The 18188-nt window shown below is 29.6% G+C and overlaps 1 protein-coding gene across 4 annotated transcripts; it reads right to left on the bottom strand.

Annotated features, from left to right (window-relative positions):
* Positions 1-636: 636 nt before the first annotated feature.
* On the bottom strand, positions 637-8138 carry LOC137820982 (benzoyl-CoA reductase subunit C, putative (DUF630 and DUF632)). Of its 4 annotated transcripts, none has more exons than XM_068625353.2 (6): positions 7859-8138; positions 6189-7127; positions 5467-5651; positions 2297-2520; positions 1875-2202; positions 637-1219 (listed from the first exon to the last, which is right to left on the bottom strand). In XM_068625353.2, exons 2-6 carry the CDS (start codon positions 6928-6930, stop codon positions 818-820), a joined length of 1881 nt encoding a protein of 626 aa, XP_068481454.2. In that variant the 5' UTR covers positions 6931-7127; positions 7859-8138; the 3' UTR covers positions 637-817. The 4 variants fall into 4 exon arrangements, with proteins under 4 accessions (XP_068481454.2, XP_068481455.2, XP_068481456.2 ...); XM_068625354.2 differs by having other exon boundaries at positions 7856-8105; XM_068625355.2 differs by having other exon boundaries at positions 7632-7860.
* Positions 8139-18188: the final 10050 nt, after the last annotated feature.

Raw genomic sequence — 18188 nt, 5'->3', positions numbered from 1 at the left:
TTCAAATAGTTAAATCAAGTGCTTACAGAGACAGGAAAGGATAAAAAAAATATATGTACACAACAAAACAATTAAAAAAGGTGTGCACATTTTAATTATAAAAAAATGGATTTTTAAATTTTATACTGGAGTTATGAAAAAACTGCATACATTAAAATACAGTTATAAAATAAAATAAAAATTTATATTGACTCGTATAATATTATATTATAATTATACAATGGAATAACTCTTAATTTTCCATTATAGTAACTTTTACTTGTCATGGGCAATTTCTTCAAAACAAGTGATTAAACAATGTTGATTGTATTCCCAAGAATAAAAAGATAAAATATGAAGAAAAAAAACAAAAAAACAATAAACATTGTTTATTTTTATTATTATTAATAAAAGATACATTATATGTATTATAAAACCTGACATCTCATATATGTATTAACCTAAAGTCTCAGTTATATGCATTATGAAACCTGACATCAATCAAATGCATGCACATTATAAATTTATTGTTATAAATTGATACTAGTATATACCCTCTCCTCTACTTTTTCTTTTCTTTTCTTTCCATTTGCTACAATATAAATAATAGCCTTCAGCCCCCATTAAAAACTTCAGAATATGGTGGCTTGGAAGGGATACACAAAAGAGTTTAATTTTGATACCATCATCATCAATGACTCAACACAATTGTGTCAGTTGAAAAACTGACAAGAACACAATTTACAATATACAAATACAAATATATATATTCTGCTTATACCATCCAAAGCACCAGACAGCAATTAAAATGTTATGTGGTGCAATATCCCTCTGCACTCTACTCCAATGGCTTGACTGGGGTATTGATAAGCTCAATAGCCTGAGATGAAGCACTTGAAAATTCCATCAGTAAATGGAAGAGAGGGGGAAGTGTAGTTTGTAGCTGATTTAGGGTCATGGCCCTACTATACTGAACAGCATCCAAATAATTTGCTCTCTCGTTCTCCACTTGCTTCTTAATGTCTTCTGTTTCACTTTTCTTAACATGTATTGGATGCCTGGGGCTTGTATCAGCCATATCTCCGTCTAATTTTTGCTGCATCTCAGCCAAGGAGTTCACACATTTTTGGAATTTTCTTTCAAGCTTCTGTAACCTTTTCAGAATGTTGTGTTCCTCGGTCTGCTGAGAAGTTATGGAACGGATGCATGACAATAGGCTTTTTATTGCATCAGAAGTCTCCTGCAACGAGCCAGAGTGTCAGCAAATTTGTAAGTCTTGCTATTTATAAGAAAATCAACTGATGAAATTCTTTAAGACGTTTGGTGGTAACATGGAGAAAAGAAAGTTTTTATTCAAACAAATCATTTAATCTTTCAAACCAACTTTTGAACACTCATAATACAAGGAACCAATTAATGTTTTGAAACCAGAACTTTAGTGCAGAGAAACTGCTAGATATGAAACATTCATGTGCATTTACCCCAACAGTTTAAACTTTTGGAACAATGACTTAATCAGATGATATCTGTAATTCAACATCATGGCCTAGAGTTTGAAGTTTACATAGACACACAGAACTAGCAAATACTGGCATGAAGCAAAAAAACAAGCACTCGGTGGCTGGACTATGCTTTGTTGACTTCTGCTCTACTGAGTGAGATAAAAGTAAAAACTGAGTCACTTGGAAGGGCGGAGCCAAGGCCGATGTACAGTAGGTGAAAACAGAACAACAGGACTACTGTGGAGATAGCATTGCAGACAAAACAAACCAGTTGCACTAGTTTGAATTTTGAAAGTAAAGATTTTCCAGTTTTGAGAGATTTTCTGTTTTTCATGTCAAGAATAATCAAAGTCCAAGGAACAAAGATTGACATCAAATTTTGACCAAAAGTACCTTTTCTGGTAACTCGTTAAGCCCATGCTCCCACTGTTCACAAATGGTAAGAACAGAAGAATGATTGCTACTTTCTTGACCATCCCTGAGGCTGTCAGTACGCTTAACCCATTCATAGAGGATCCTCACATACTCCCGTTGAGATTTTACAAGTTTGCAAAAGCTGCTATACCAATAAGAGGCCTCAGTCTGAAATTGAATTGTAGCCTGGTGATGATATTCAGAATTTAGTATCGTGTTATGATTATCACTGAGGTCACTCAACTGCTGGGAGATGAGTGTTTGGGTTTCATGGGACTCAAGCATTGTTCTCCACATTTGTGCTAATCTACAAAACAACCATAAGGTCATCATTAAGTTAGATTGATATTAACACATCATTAAGTTAGAATACTCTAATGCATTGATTCAAATGAATATACCCTGCAGTTAATGCAACCAGCTGGGGTAAAAGCTCCTCATCTATCATTTCCAAAATTGATGAAGTTGTTTCACTGATGCACTGCCGTAAGCTAATTAAATCAGACTCCAACTTCTCAACACATGATCGAATTTTGTCAATTTTCACCATGTCAAGGTTCTCATCCTCTTGTTTACGCAATAATGATGACTTCCTATCAAATTCCAAGGCAACAATTCCCTCTTCCTACATTATATGACATTTGAACAATGAGTCAAGGACAATCATGCAAAAATATTTAAATCCAAAAGCAAAGATTTCCATTCAGATGAAAAGAAAAAGATAATGATCCAGATAAATTTGAAACCAATTTTATAATTTGGTGCTATAGCAGTTTAACAAAGGCAAAGACTATTGTTTCATTTGCCTGGATTTATATTCTTCCTCTTGATGGATATCAATAAGACAAATTCTAACTAAAAATTAATTCCCTCATCCCAACGGATTGCATGATCCTGCTATGGTTTTATTGAATGCCCCTACTCCCATAGTTACCAGATAATAAATATGTTAGAAATAGTAAATGCAACAACTGATCTCCAACAATAATTCAACCCACAAGAAATTACATTAGCAGTCAACAGATTGAAATAACATTCGAGCAAGAGCAACCCCATTATAGTATTCCTTTATTTCTCTTGTACTTTATTATGTTAGGATAAATAATTAGAATTTACTCCTTCAGTTTGGCTCTGTTCTAGAAAACTAATTATTAACCTTAATGTACAAGATGAACATATGCATATCTACTGTACAGTGATTCATGTAATGTTACAATTAGGGGAGAGAATTTAGAGAGAAAGAGAGAACATAGAGAATGAAACAGCTTCTTATTCAGTAGAACATGCACTGCATAGGTTCTTCATACAGGACTCTTGTTAGACTCCGTAGAGACTATTTCCCATGATTGTTTATCAATAAAACCCACCATGAACATTGAATTCATATAAAATGTAGAAGAAGATACTATTTCTATTTCCTGAGTGCATTAAATATCATTATTCAAGCCTTAAGCCTTTTACATATTAATACTCATTTTTTATATTTATTTTAAATAAAAAAGAACTATAAGAAAGAGAATCATGGAGGTAAAAAGGCATCAAAGAAGGCATGTATATAAGGAGATCCGTCCAACGAAAGTGGAAAAAATCAAGAGACCAGACTAGTAGCACTGCAAGGAGAGTCAAGGTGAAACTGCTGGTCAGAAAACTGCACAGGACCAATCATGCACCACTAGTAAGGTTCAAATAGTGGCAGCCAATCCCACACTTACCAGAGAGGCAGACATTTGCAGATGATTGAGCTGCTAGGATAAAATGAAGATAGTAATGAGGGGGAAAATAGCCAGCAATGGAGATAGAAAAAAGACAATCCAACAGCAGAAATATGATTAACAAATATGAAGAGTTGGAATATGATGTTGCTGGATCTGAGCCACCAGAAACATAACCAGAAAGCCGCCATAAACTTTCTGGCAAAGTGGATGGTGATGGGATGAGGCGTTCAACAGACTTGCCAGAGGATGGAGACCGAAGCAACAGTGGTGATTAGAGGGAAATGCCACCAGAAAAGTTTAGTGGGAGAACAAAGAGGATTGATGGTGAGAACGCAGATCTGGGCTCTTTTGGCATCTACTCATCTAGTATGTGGTGGTTCTGCCTAAAAAGGTTGATGGAGGTTTTCTATTGAAGGCAGATAACAGTGATTTGCTGGATTATGTCACATAAAGATGGAGATCATAGTGATGGCAGTGGTGAGAAGAGTCACATGCCAAAACACCCCCTCCCACCAAATGGAGAAAACAGCCTTGTCATGGAGAGCCACAAAAGATCACAAAACCAGCAGAGCAGCAACCATGATAAAAAAAATGTGAGATAGATCACGTTGGAATAAGAAGGAAGCTATAAAAAAATAAAATGGTTTCATACTTTTAGTAGTGTGTTAGCAGAATTGTGATGGTATAGGTCTCACTAGATGGTAATTCTCTAACATCATCTTAAATATAGTAGGGGAGAATGTAGAGAATAAGAAAGATTAGAGAATGAAACAGCTTCTAATTCAGTAGAAAATGTAATCCATACGCTTTGGATATCAACCATATGTAGGACTCTTGATATACAGAGAGGAGAATGTTATCTAGGATTATAATGTGATGCAACTTTCTAGATACAAATACCCATGAACACAGAATATACGTAGAGTAATAAACTAAAACCTTCCACACTTTAGAGTAAAACATCTTAGTAAATGAGTTTATGTCTATCTTAAACTCACAAAACCTGTTTGTAAGGTGAGAATTGTACTCACTTATATATTATAATCTAGTCTTTAGTCAATGTGGAATCTCTAACACACCCCCTTACACAAAGGAATGAACATCTCGAGCATGGGATTAAATACATGGATGGTCTAAAAGGAGCCCATCTTCAACAAACCCCCTCATGTCAAGAAATTAGCATCCCGGGCATGGGATTGGATATTATAGATGGTCTAACAGTAGTATCTCGATAATAGTGGCATAATAGTCCCAAAGAATTTGACTATGATAGGCTCTAACTGGCTTAGATACTATCATAATAAGTGGGTTTATGTCTAACTCAACCTCAGAAAACCGGCTTATAAGATGAGATTTGCACCCCACTTACAAAACATATGCAAATGGAAGGACATAGAAAAGAAAATAGGAGGATAGTTTGATGCAAACAGAGACAGATCTCATATGGCTATTAGAATATCTTAAAATATAATGGGTCTAAAATTATTCAATATGACTAATTTCCCTACATCCTCATGATACCATATTTCAAAAATTATAAGGTGATACATGAAAATTAGTTACTAGTAAAATTATTATATTAGTTATTCAACACCTTCCAGAATAAAAAAAGACTATTCGAAACCTTCCATTTATTTTTCTATCTTGTCCTACTTTTCATTTTCAAAATAGAGACGGTGCCCTTCATATATACATACATATGCCTTGAAGTTCTGTTCCTCATTTTCTCAATAGATATATTTGCATTGAACAGCTGTGTGTCCCTTTATACAGCCCCAAAATAAAAGGGTGACACTAAATTGGCAAATTTCTAATTTCCTATCTATTAAGTCAGATAACTATATTTATTAGCTAACCTTTACTGCCTTGAACAGTTTCTTCTCTGCCACATATAATTTTTTAAGTGTGGCACAATGAGCTCCAGGCTTGCATGGTTCACTGTGACCAGAAAATTCAGCACAATCTTTGGTGGATGGTGGTGATTTTGAATGCCTACTCCATGACAGTACACTGAAGACCTTTGCAGAATTGCCTCTCTTACCTTCAAATAACATGGCCACAGTAAAAACATGTCAGCACAAAAACTGCATAGGAAATGAATGATGTCTAAAACAATTTTTAAGTATAATAAACCTGCCAAACAACATGGTCTATCACAAAACCCCGAATGTGATTAAGTTGGATAGTTATTAGATGGATGAAATTCAGATAAGACAATATATTATAATCAAGAAGAAATGTTACTATGATCATATTTCATAAAACATAGCTTATAATAAAGCGTCAGAATTTCAAAAAATAGAATAATCTACCATTGTCTTTTGTGACTTCTAAAAGATTCAACAAATATGATAATTGTAATCCCTGTGAATGTAAATAAGCAGTAAAAAAATTTCTAGAAAACAACTAATCTCAGTTTATGACTATTAAAAGGTGCATTATTATAAATATGATTATCAAACATAACTAAAATGTTCCAAGGCAGAAAAGACAGGTGGTAATGGCCAACAGATCATAACACATAGTCTATCATTATGGAACTTCCACCATCCCAAAAGAACACAGTATAAAGACTTACTATCATGACGCCCAGAATTCTGTCGCAGAAGAGTATCTCCTCCACTGATATCAATAAGAACAGCAATTTCCTTTATACATCCAGATGCTTTCAGGAATTGGTCATCCAACTCTTTACCTATAGCCTCCAATGTTTTCCCACTTCTACAAACTGTCACAGGCATAGCTGTAGCATCTTTTCTATACACACTTATTGCAGAGGAATTTTCATCAACTGGTTCTATCAACTGTTGCTTTCCCCTACGCAATTTTTCAGCAATTACAGCAGCTTCTGCTTCTTCATCCTCAAAGTCTGTTTTGGTTTCTTCCCAATTATCCTCCTCCACTGATTCCACTATTTCGTTTCTATCAGGGCATCGATACAGCCGTAATGAGCTCAAACTTGGATCGATTTGCAGTGGAAGAACATTGGTGTCATCTGTCTCTAGCATCTCATCTTCATGCACCATAGCCTTGTCAGTGAGAAAAGGAGGCCGCGGCGGTGGTAGCAGAGGGGATGCAGGCAGATGGGGAGGTGGAGAGGCTGGCTCAGGTATGCCATTAGAGGCAGTTTCAAACTCAATTGTATCAGACTCAGTGAATTGCCTCAGGGTGGCACCAGTGTTCCTCAGTGCTTTCAAATAACCCAATAAGGAATCAGAATACTCCCCTCTAATTTTCACCAACTGTTTAATTAACCTCTTCCTTTCCTTGCACCTACCGACCTTCTCATCCTCATCAATTCTTGAAAAAACACAGCCCATTTTGGAATATACAAATCTCACAAGTCACAAACGATATCCAAAAAATCTCTCAATCAAATTTCTATAGTTTTTTTTCAAAATAACTATATAATAAACATTGTATTGCCAAGAACTCAGAAGGTACGGTTCATCACTAGATTCCACTATCCAATAGTCTCCACAACTTTTTCAGTATTTCAATATTCAAAACTTGTCACCTACAATACAAAAAACAAATAAATATAATTATTAAACCGCAAGGAAGACATAAAAGTTAAACACGGCACACAAAAAACACCCAGTTAGAAATATTTCACAGTTCTCAGCTACAGCCACAAAATAAACACACCCAACATACTTAACTCCCCTCCTTCATTATTTTTTTTCCCACGAATTTCTCGCATGATTATCAAAACCCCAATATCTAACCCAGAATCCATAGAACAGTACGTTCAATACTCACTCCAGAGAGTATTGCAAGAAAAACACAAAGTAAACAGTTGCCATTACCAACTCAATAGGGGGGAAACAACAAAAGGAGAAAGCTTCAAACACTAGAAAACAGATAATCCAAGGTATTAGCAAGGGATATCAAACTGTTGGAGAAAATATTAAAAATAGAAAAAGAAAAAAAAAACAATTGTTCTGACACAGAAGCTGTCTGCAACAGAGGGGACTCCAAGAACACGCAAACAGAAACGCATTACAAATTTCAATTGAACCTCGCCACAGAGAGGCATTTGGGTATGGCAAAATGTGAAGACATAAAGGTGAATCTTCTTCTGGTTTTAAAAAAGCGTCCAAAAGAAACCCACTTTGTTCCTTTTTTTACAGAACAAGGAGAGAGGGAGAGCTCGAAACCCGAGAGAATCCAAAGAAAGAAGAAGAGCGGCACAAAGACCACTGCAGAGAGAGAAGGAAGAAGAAGAAAAATAGTAAGTACTACTACCTATCAGAAGCAGAGCACGTGGTTGAAGTTTTCTGGTGCTGGTGCTGCATAGAAGAAGAAGAAGATAACGTTGAAGGGTGTGTGAAAAGATGAAGATGTTGAGCATGTGATGATAGAGAGAAAAAAAAACTCTTGAAAAGCTTTGCATTCCAAGGTAAAATAGAAAGAATGGAATAGAGAAAGAGAGAGAGAACACTTTTCTCAAAAGCTTTATTGAACTTCACAGCAGACATATATACCTGTTAGCATGGGACACTGATTTGGTTTTGTTTTTCACACTAACAATAATGGTAATTAATTATTAATGTTAAAGTGTGAAACTACGGACAAAGAAACATGAACAATCATAGTTGGGTTTCTTTAAGAATTATTCTTTTTCAATTATAATACACAAATTATATACTTTTATAGTTATTTTTAATGCCATTTTTTAATTAATGATTTCATTTTAAAAAATATATTTTATTTGATAAAATATATAACTCCACTAATTAAATATAAAATTGAAATCATAAATGAGTAAGAAGAGTCTTTGATTTTGTTTTGTTGTGATTTTGATGAGTGGAATGCTGAGGCAGAAACAAGTGGTGTGTGTGTGGTTTCTTAGAGTTTAAGATACATATAATGTGTAAGATTAGTGATTAGGTTATTTGAAAGTTGGGCAGAGCAATAACCTTTTTTCTACCTTTTTTTGAGTCTCCACAAAAAGTGTTACTTTATGACCTAATATTGTTATTGTGTTTTGCATTGGCCAACCATGCTTGAAACAATCATGTAATACACCAATTTTGCTTCTTATAATAACAATAATGTAATGTTTTTGTGTATGTGCTTATCCATGTTACTTATTGGCTAAGGGAGTGCATGTGCTTTTTTAGTAGTTTTTGCATGAATTCTACCTCCATTGCCATGTTGGAGAGGGCCCTTATTTTTAACTTTTGTTATTTTTTTCTTCCAAAAGGTATCAAAAAGAAAGTGTACAAAAGCACATGAGTCTAAGTCAAATGGGGTTTGAGTTTAGCTCTTCAAAAAAGAAGTTTTGATAGTTAGGGTTTTTGTCTAGAATGATCAATGTATTGCTTTATAAAACAAATAAAACTCTTCATAAAGAAGGAAAAAACAAACTTGAGAAACATATAAAGGTAAGTTTTGACAGTTATTTAAGAAAATGCAAAAAAAGATAAAGTAATTTTACATAAATCAAATATTATAATAAAAAATATTGAATATGAATTTAATTAAGACTTAAAAAAATAATAAATTAGTTAATTTTACTATACTTTTTTATTAAAATTATATTAAACTAAAATAATTATAAATATAGATAAGTCACGTTAGAAAACATAATTTTAAAATAAAAAATTGTGATTTCATATAAGATTTTTATATTAATTATTTTTAACAACTTAATTACACTTATAGTGTATCTGCAAACCTAACTTTAAAATAAATAAAAATTGTGTTTTTATTTAAGATTTTTATATTGAATTTTTTTAACAACTTAATTACACTATTTTTTAAAAAAAAATCAAGTTGTGGTTGCATGTATTACTTTTAGTTATTTTTATATCCGAATTTTTTTAAATATGTATACAGAAATATATAAGTTTATAATGAAATTAAAAAAAGTAAATAATTTTTTTTAAAATATGATAAAAATAAAATATGTAAATAATATATATAATATAATCTCTCATTTTTTTAATTTTATTATAAATTTAAAAGTAGAATGTTGTCATATAATGCACATAATACATATACACAATACACACATAAATTTATAATAAAATTAAAAAATATTAATACACCTTGTATCCTGATATTTTGGTGGTAAAAAGTAATATGCTTATTTATAAAAAAAAAGTAGTTTATACATAGTTATAAATGAGATGGTAGTCAATTAGGTAAACCAATGAATTTCGAGAATTAAGAGTATTATATTATTCAGATATGATGGTTGACTAGATTTTAATTACTTCTTATTTAACTAAATTAAACAAAACTTTCAAATATTGGTATTCTATATTTATTTATATTTTTTTAATAATATCTTTAAATCTAGTTGAAATATAAAATCCTGAAATATAAAATCTCATAATGAACCGCTTTTATAAAAATATTTGTAATCCATATTCATAAAAGGAATTATCAAAATAAAATATCACATTTGATCTCACAGATAGTAACTATTTATACCGGAACGAATGGTTATCTTGATTCATTAGAAATTAGACAGGTAAGGAAATTTCTTGTTGAGTTACGTGCTTACTTAAAAACGAATAAATCTCAATTCAAAGAAATCATATCTTCTACTAATACATTGACTGGGGAAGCAGAAGGGAGATCCATCGATTAGAGATTAGAACATTTCATTGTATATAAGTGGGTGCAATCCTCAATCTTATGAGTCAGTTTTATGAGGTTGAGTTAAACTTAAAGTCTTACAGTTCAATTCTTAACCCTTAGTGGACACAATTTATTTTCTTGATTTACCCTTCAATACATATTTTTACCAATAATATTATAAATAATAGTTGTTGAATCCTCTTTAATAACTGTTTAGTTGCTATATAATTTTGATTTTTCAAATTTGAAAAAGTTTGTTTTATTTTTTTAAATTTGAAAAGTATAATATTAGTCCTTAAACACTACAATTGAAAAAAAAAATTACCCTTTCAAATTTAATATTTAGTCAAAAAATAATTTAAGAGACTAAATAATTTTTTAATTTAGAAAACTAAAATTATATTCATTTTATACTTAAGAAACTAAAAATATAATTAAACTGAAAACAATTATCAAGCCTACCTAATTTTCTATAACAGAATATTTGATAAAAAAGATGTTACAATTGATGCAAGGAAGGGTAGGTGAAAAAACTACTCATTCTTTTTAATTTCAACCAAACAGTCAAAATATTATTCTTCCTACTCCACCTACTTTTGTTACTATTCTTATGCCAACCAAACAAATGCATCCAATAAAATATGTTCTTCATTCATTACACAAAGTAATTTGCATAGTTTAGAATCAATATACTAGTTTTATTAGATGTGAAAAGCAGAGAAATTTCTTAATAAAAAAGATTAAATATAATTTTTGTTCAGATACTTTCATATAAATTTGTTTTTTATCCTTAGTTTAAACTTTAAATTTTTTAAATATTTATGATAAAAAAAGTATTGAAATTAATCTTTGCTACAAGTATTAAAATATTCAAAAAGAAGTTTATCCTTATTACAGGTATTCAAAAAATCTATCGTTTAAATTATAAAAAAAAATACATTATAATACAGAGAAATAAAATATATTTAATCTTAATAAAAATTATAATTTGAATAGAAAAATGCAATAAACAACATATTGATTAAACGTGATGAGTGAAAATAAATAAATGGATTAAATATCTTAACCCATTTAAAATTGTTTAATAAGTGTTTCTGGTTTTAATGCGAAAAGTATCATATATATGTACTATGATTTTTTTATATATAGAAATGTATGAAATTCATGTAAATAATCTTTAACTAAGCCGTGTTTCATCATACAATCATTTAAAACATCTCATTTTGATTAACAAAAATTAAACCCAAATTAAAGTTATAATTTCACATATACTCAAAACTATTAATCATAAATTCAATATTACACAATTTTTGTCATGTTAAAGATAAAGTTTTATCAAAATAACATGATTTTAACTTAAACTAATTACATTAAAATTGTGTTATCTTAACTCGAATTATCCTTAATATGTAACATTGTTACCACTCTTTTACATTTAAATCATGTTATGTTACGATTTGTTCATATCTATAATTTTCTCAATAACAAATCTCATTCCAGTAAAAAAAAATAAAAATAAAGAAAATTAGCTCAGTAAAAACATTGTGATTCATGAATGGTTTTATACAATCATACAGGAAGCTATGGAGGAATCATATATATATATATATATATATATATATATATATATATGGCATGGCATGGTGACTGAAGGTTTTAGTATGGTGTTCAAATTCTTAAAACATATTCCAGACCTTATTTGATTTCATTTTATTGTGTCTAAATAAATAATTAAATAAAAAGAGACCCTAAATGAAACAGTTTAATGCACAAACAAAATAAGCTTTTTGAGTTATTTCAATAAAATTAATTACCACACCTGATTGCTTCTGTAGCTTTTGAAAAATAAATAAGGACAAATAAAGATAGCAACAATTTTTTAGGTTGGTCCATGTTACTTGATTTAATATGGACATAAACACAATTTGTGGCTACTTTTTTTCCTATTTTTCCTTTTAACATAGTCCTTTTTATCATCATGCTTTTACCTTATTACTTTTATATGCATTTTCCCTACTGAGTCTTTATTTTTATTTTATTAGTCTAGGATAACAATAGTATGTGCTAATAAAACATTTGTACGACATAATTAAATATTTCATTTTTCTTTTAATGTATGTATATGTATCATAAACTAAATATATTAAATATATAAGTATGGTCTTACGCAATAGTAATAGAATTTTTATATATATAATTTAGTCTGGAACTTAATGTGTAATTGTGTGATTTATATTATCTTTATTTTTTTTATAAGCAATAAAAAATAAAAAATATGAGTCACTCTATGAATGGTTCAACCCTTATATATAATTACAACCTTAATCATTCCCTAAACATACCCTCATGTATGTTTATACAGAACATTCATATCTTAACTCAAAGAAAGTCACCTAAAACAAACAATCATACATCTTAAATTAATACATCATGTGATCATCTTCGTACAAATTATCGGGTCTATGCACCAATTAGAAAAAGAGAAATACGCAGACTGTAACTTGGATGTAACTCAAGACTAAGTTTTTAATTGAATCAAAGCAAAAGCTTACCGTACGTCTACTACTCCCTATTTAAAGATTAACCTATTCTCGTGCTTCCAAACATCGTTAACTACTGCGATCAAATCTCTCCCCAAACCTCATTTACTGAAGTCGACGCGTTGCTCATCCTAAACTGAGAAAAGTTTAGCAATGGAACATTATGAACACACCTTGCACACCCAACCATACACAATAATGATTTCATAATAACCAATTGAATCTATACTCGAAAAATAAATGAGTACTAGTCTCCTCTCCGTCAAAAAAAAATTGCATACCTTAGTTGTTGTTTTGTTTAGATACTTTGGATTACAAATATCATTGCAAATAAATAATCCTAAATTATACCAATGTAACACCAAAATTTTTAATTTTAAGATCGTGTAATCTAAAGATTTTCAAATTACTGAAAGTAAAATTTTTGTAACAAAATTTTCATAAATAGGTGACTTTGACATTTTTTACGGCTTAGTGGAGTGCAGAGGAAAGAATCTATAAATAATCAGATGGTGTGTTGTCCTTATCATCATCCACATGTCAGGACCAACTTCATTCCAAATAACAATTGCAAACTCACGTTCCACACAATCTGAAAATTATTGTTAAAACGTAAAATTAATAAGCGTTAAATATGCTTTTTTTATATATATTTTTATGAAAAAATGATTTTTAGTTTTTAGTTTAAATTTTAGAATTTTGTACTTATAATAAAGAAATGATTAAAATGATTTTGATATTTATAGAAAAGAAATTATTAAAATAGATCATTGTTAATTTTTTTTACATACATTATAAATTATTATGTATTAGGATATTAAGATATTTCAAACTAAATCATTGTAAATATTTTAATATTATAATATAATTAATTAAAAATTAATTTATTAAGTTAAAAAACACACAAAAAAAACTTATTTTAATAATTTATTTGTTACAATAGAAGGTATAAAATTTAAATTAAAAACAAAAGTAAATTTCAAGTTATAATACAATAACAAAAACATATTTGACTCAATTAATAAAAATATCAAAAGATAAATTTAAATCAATAGAAACACACCATTCAAAAATAAGTTAGTTTACAATTTAAAGAAAACGAAGTCATGTAAAATAGAAAAAAAAAATATGCTCAAAAGAATTCAGTTTACATTTTTTAAAAAAACAAAACCGTGCTAAAAAAGGCATATAATATACAACAATGCAATAAAAGAATATATTAGGTACAAAGTTAGGTTAATAAACAATGTATGAAAATAATGAGATTAAAAAAAGCAAAAATATATGAACACAACAAAACATGTCCATCACAAAAGTAAAGTCAAAATACAACAATACTAAACATATACCTCATAATCGAAGTGATGGTCATGAACATTCTCCATGGTATGTGTTATGGTGTCTTCTGAAAATGGTAGTGAAAGGGAAAAGGGATCAAATTTTAATAACTCTAAACCACTTAATTGGTAAATGGATCATATTACCATTTCATTTACAATTGGAATTATATAGATTAACACATGTGGATTCGATTGCAAGGAAATCCGTATTAAAATACATACAAGAAATTGAATCTGAAATATTAAATATTATTTGCACCTTAACATATTATTTGAGCCTCCAACTAAATCCAACAAACCTTTAATGAATAAGTAATATTAACGTAAAAATATACACTAAAATTAAAAATTACACAATTATAGAATTGAAATAATTGGGAAAAAATAGGTTTGAAATGAATACAAAATATTTTTTTTATAATTTATTGCTTCAACCTGTACTTTTTCAAATGGTACTGTTTGGGTCAAAAGATTTTATCCGCTCTGTTATAATATAACTACGTGTTGGTGTCGTTCGAATTATGGGTATCGGTTGTTTGTGTCGTCCATTTGTATGATATTGTGTCTATGGATCTGCCTTAACACATTTTGTGATTAATATTCTGACATTGTATATGGTTTTACTTCTAATCTCCTTTAACCTATCATTAATGTGCTTAGTTGTATATGACAAGAGTCTCGATCTCATGTGGTATATTAAATATTAAGTAAATGTTATTTAGTAAAATAAATTGTTGAACATAATTAACAAAAATTAATTAAATTTAAGAACTTAATAAAAAAAATATCACAAAAAATTATTTGGAGAGTTAGTTAAACCAACACATTTAGAGTTGAGAAGACGAAATGTATAAGAAGTAAACAATATTAAGTGAATAACCTATTATAAGAAGATACATCCCATAAATTTCTACACCATAAATATGACACATTAAAATTAATCCATTTCATGTTAGAAATTATGATAAATCATTGGCCATACATTTTACAAAATGATAAATTATTGTGCAATCATTTTATAAAATAAATGTAAACATCCAAACACACTACATAATATATGTTAACTTTAAAATGATATTAATAAATAAATAAATAAACATAAAACAACTAATTAAATTATATTTTTCATTTTTCAATCTTAATGTTTATTCCAAAGTATTCATATGAACATCAATGTTTATTGAGTAAAAAATGATTGCAACATCTCTTTTAAATTACCAGATCATTATTTAAAGTCAACATTAATATCCAAGTCAATTATTTGTGATTCAATATCATTATATGCATAAAGACTTACTTAATAAATTATGTAAAAAAAAATAACATTAGAGTATACAAAGTTTGAAAATTTTAGAGAGAAAAAAAAAATCTACTTTCTAAAATTTGAATATAGGATCTCTACAATGTCAATAGATAAAATATCACTCCATAAATACTTGATTGACTATTTTCATAATATACCAGAATATACATCTTCCACGATTAATATTCAATATACATATAAGAATATGAATAAGAAAGACGATAACCTGTCAAAGTAAACAAATTAACTACTTGTGTAATGTAATGCCATGTTCTAAAGTCATCATTCAACCTTCTTTGTACTTCACAAATATTTTAAAAACTATGTAACCAAAATTTATCATGTCATTAAGACAATTTAGGATGGTGATTTTGAAAACTGTCAAAACATGTAAATTGACAATAATAGTAAAAAAAACTATACGTTAGGTTGTATCATGTACAAACATTAATTATTAATTAGACTTAAGAGATGAAAGCATACAATGTTAAAACTTTGTCTCACTAATCAAACACAAGCTCATAAATTTGTCTTGTTGAGCAAACACAAACGCATTGATTTTCAATGTCACTATGAATTCAAAGATTCTATGATTTAAAAAAAAAAAATTGCAATATAAAGCACAATTTGATTATCAAATGACACATATTAATTGTGTTTAATATTTAATATTCTTTTCATACAAATTAAAATTAGGGGTTTGTGAATTGAGAAATGTATAAATGTTGTTGAAAACATGAATAAATTGTAAAACCAAAAATCAACAAGATAAAAAGGTCAATTTAGAGATTCAATAACCAAACAATTCATTTTATCATAGTTATTTAAATATTCAAATTCGAGTTTGAACAATTAACCGATTAAATTAATCAATTAAATCAGTTTTACAAATCAAACCAAACCATAATTTAATCCAATTTGTATATAATTATAAAATCAAGATTCAATTTATTCCTAAATTGATTTCTAAAATCAGAAATGCAAATTGCAATCACATCGTACAAAACTGAAATTAGAGAAGAGAATAACTCATAGCATTAAAAGAATCGGTGCAAAACTCATTTCAATTTGTTTAATCTTTATTCCATGAGTTGATACTCAAAAATTAGTTCTCCATGGATGGAGAACACAAAAAGAAATTCAGAGAAACAAAACATGAGAGAAAACAGAGAAAAAGAGATGAATAGACAATTACTAAAGCTAAAAATTAATCAAGTGATTTTTGTGTACAAGTTTAGAGCACATTTAGCCTATATGTATGCTCTGAATTTTGAGATAAATATGAGCATAAATGTGGAATCTAATTAGGTTAAGAAGCCTGATTACAAAAGTCTAAACCAAAACTAGGAGAATTGAATGCGCATAGGTTCTTTTACAAAAATTTAGCAAATATGGTGCAACTTCAAAAAATAATATAAAATATTAAAAAAATCCACTATCGAATAAACCAAATGTCCAATTTTAACCCTGCAAAATTTAGAATCCAATGAGAGTAGAATTAAAGAAAAATAATATTTATAGGAAAAGTTATGGCTAAACTAGTGACTAGATGTGAGATTAGCTAAAAATACAAAAATAAAGTCACTAGATACATTGAACCCAATTTAGTACTACATAAAATAAATGATTTAAAAATGAAAATAAATCATATGGAAAGTTCTTTCACTATACAATGAAGTTATAAATGTGTGCACAAATATATATCATCACCCCAAGCTTCATTTGACTAATTAGACACAAAAATATAACTTTATCCAACTAATCCGATGTTAGCGTATAATTTTAAACACTTTATCTAATAAGAGACATCATATTTATGTGGTCATAATTAGGGAAGGCAAAGCGGGTCAGCCCGCCTGCATAGCTCTGCGCCGCACTTGGCTAGCAAAATACGGGTCGGGTTGGCCCACAAAATATGGTTCGGGTTGGTTCGCCCCACAAAGTGAATGCGAGCTAGACTTTTCGTCTTGCCCCGCATAAGGGTTGACCCGCGGGTTTGCCGGCCAACCCGCACTCTCTTTTTTTTTAGAAATTGAATGTTTTTTTTCACTTTTCTCTTGAAAAATTGTCACAAAAAAAAAAAACAAAGGCATTATTATGATTAATACAACAACAAACATTAATTGAATGTTACATGATCCAAGTATCAACCTTCCAATATTCTTGACTTACCCACTACCTTATATATCCATTATTATTTATTCCAAATTACATGAAAAATATCACATCCAACATCATGTATTTTCATCCCCAAATCTGGACCAAAAAGGAGTCTCAAGGAAATTATAATTCCAATGACCCTTGTAATTTTCTACCCCAAAATGAAAAAGGAAGAAAAACAAAATATTTACTCCACTGCTGCCAAAGTCATTTTTTTTTGGTTTGTGGGCTTGCGGGCCAGCCCGCCCTGCTGCTAGCCCGCGGGTTATGCGGGTTGAAAAGGTGAGTCCGCCTTGCGATTTTTACTAGAGGGTTGCGGGCCGATCCACACAGTCTGCCCCGCTTTGCCATCCCTAGTCATAATACTAAGGTATATATATATATATATATATATATATATATATATATATATATATATATATATATATATCCATGTTAGCGGAATTATTCCCACAAATTTACAACAAAAATACTTAATTTCACATAGTCACAAATAAAATAGGTTTAATTAGTTGTAGGTTCTCATATACTCGTATAACAAGATCAATAGTCATACTTCATGAAAAAAAACAAAGTGAACTAATCTCATTGTTAAAATATACATATTAACTTCATTAATAGGTTTTATTAAGCTACTAACA

The sequence above is a fragment of the Phaseolus vulgaris genome, chromosome 9 (genome assembly GCF_051622355.1).
Source record: "Phaseolus vulgaris cultivar YP4 chromosome 9, ASM5162235v1, whole genome shotgun sequence".
Lineage (NCBI taxonomy): Eukaryota > Viridiplantae > Streptophyta > Magnoliopsida > Fabales > Fabaceae > Phaseolus > Phaseolus vulgaris.
The sequence above is the reverse complement of the archived record's forward strand: the minus strand, read 5'-3'. Positions and strand labels throughout refer to the sequence as shown.

What these genes read in the sequence shown, in the direction of transcription:
- LOC137820982 (XM_068625353.2), bottom strand. Translation starts at nt 6,930, where the DNA reads ATGGGCTGTGTTTTTTCAAGAATTGATGAGGATGAGAAGGTCGGTAGG. An exon ending in GAATTCTGGGCGTCATGATA is followed by an intron (nt 5,652 to 6,188) that starts GTAAGTCTTTAT and finishes TGTTATTTGAAG; the next exon opens with GTAAGAGAGGCAATTCTGCA. An exon ending in AACTGTTCAAGGCAGTAAAG is followed by an intron (nt 2,521 to 5,466) that starts GTTAGCTAATAA and finishes CATATAATGTAG; the next exon opens with GAAGAGGGAATTGTTGCCTT.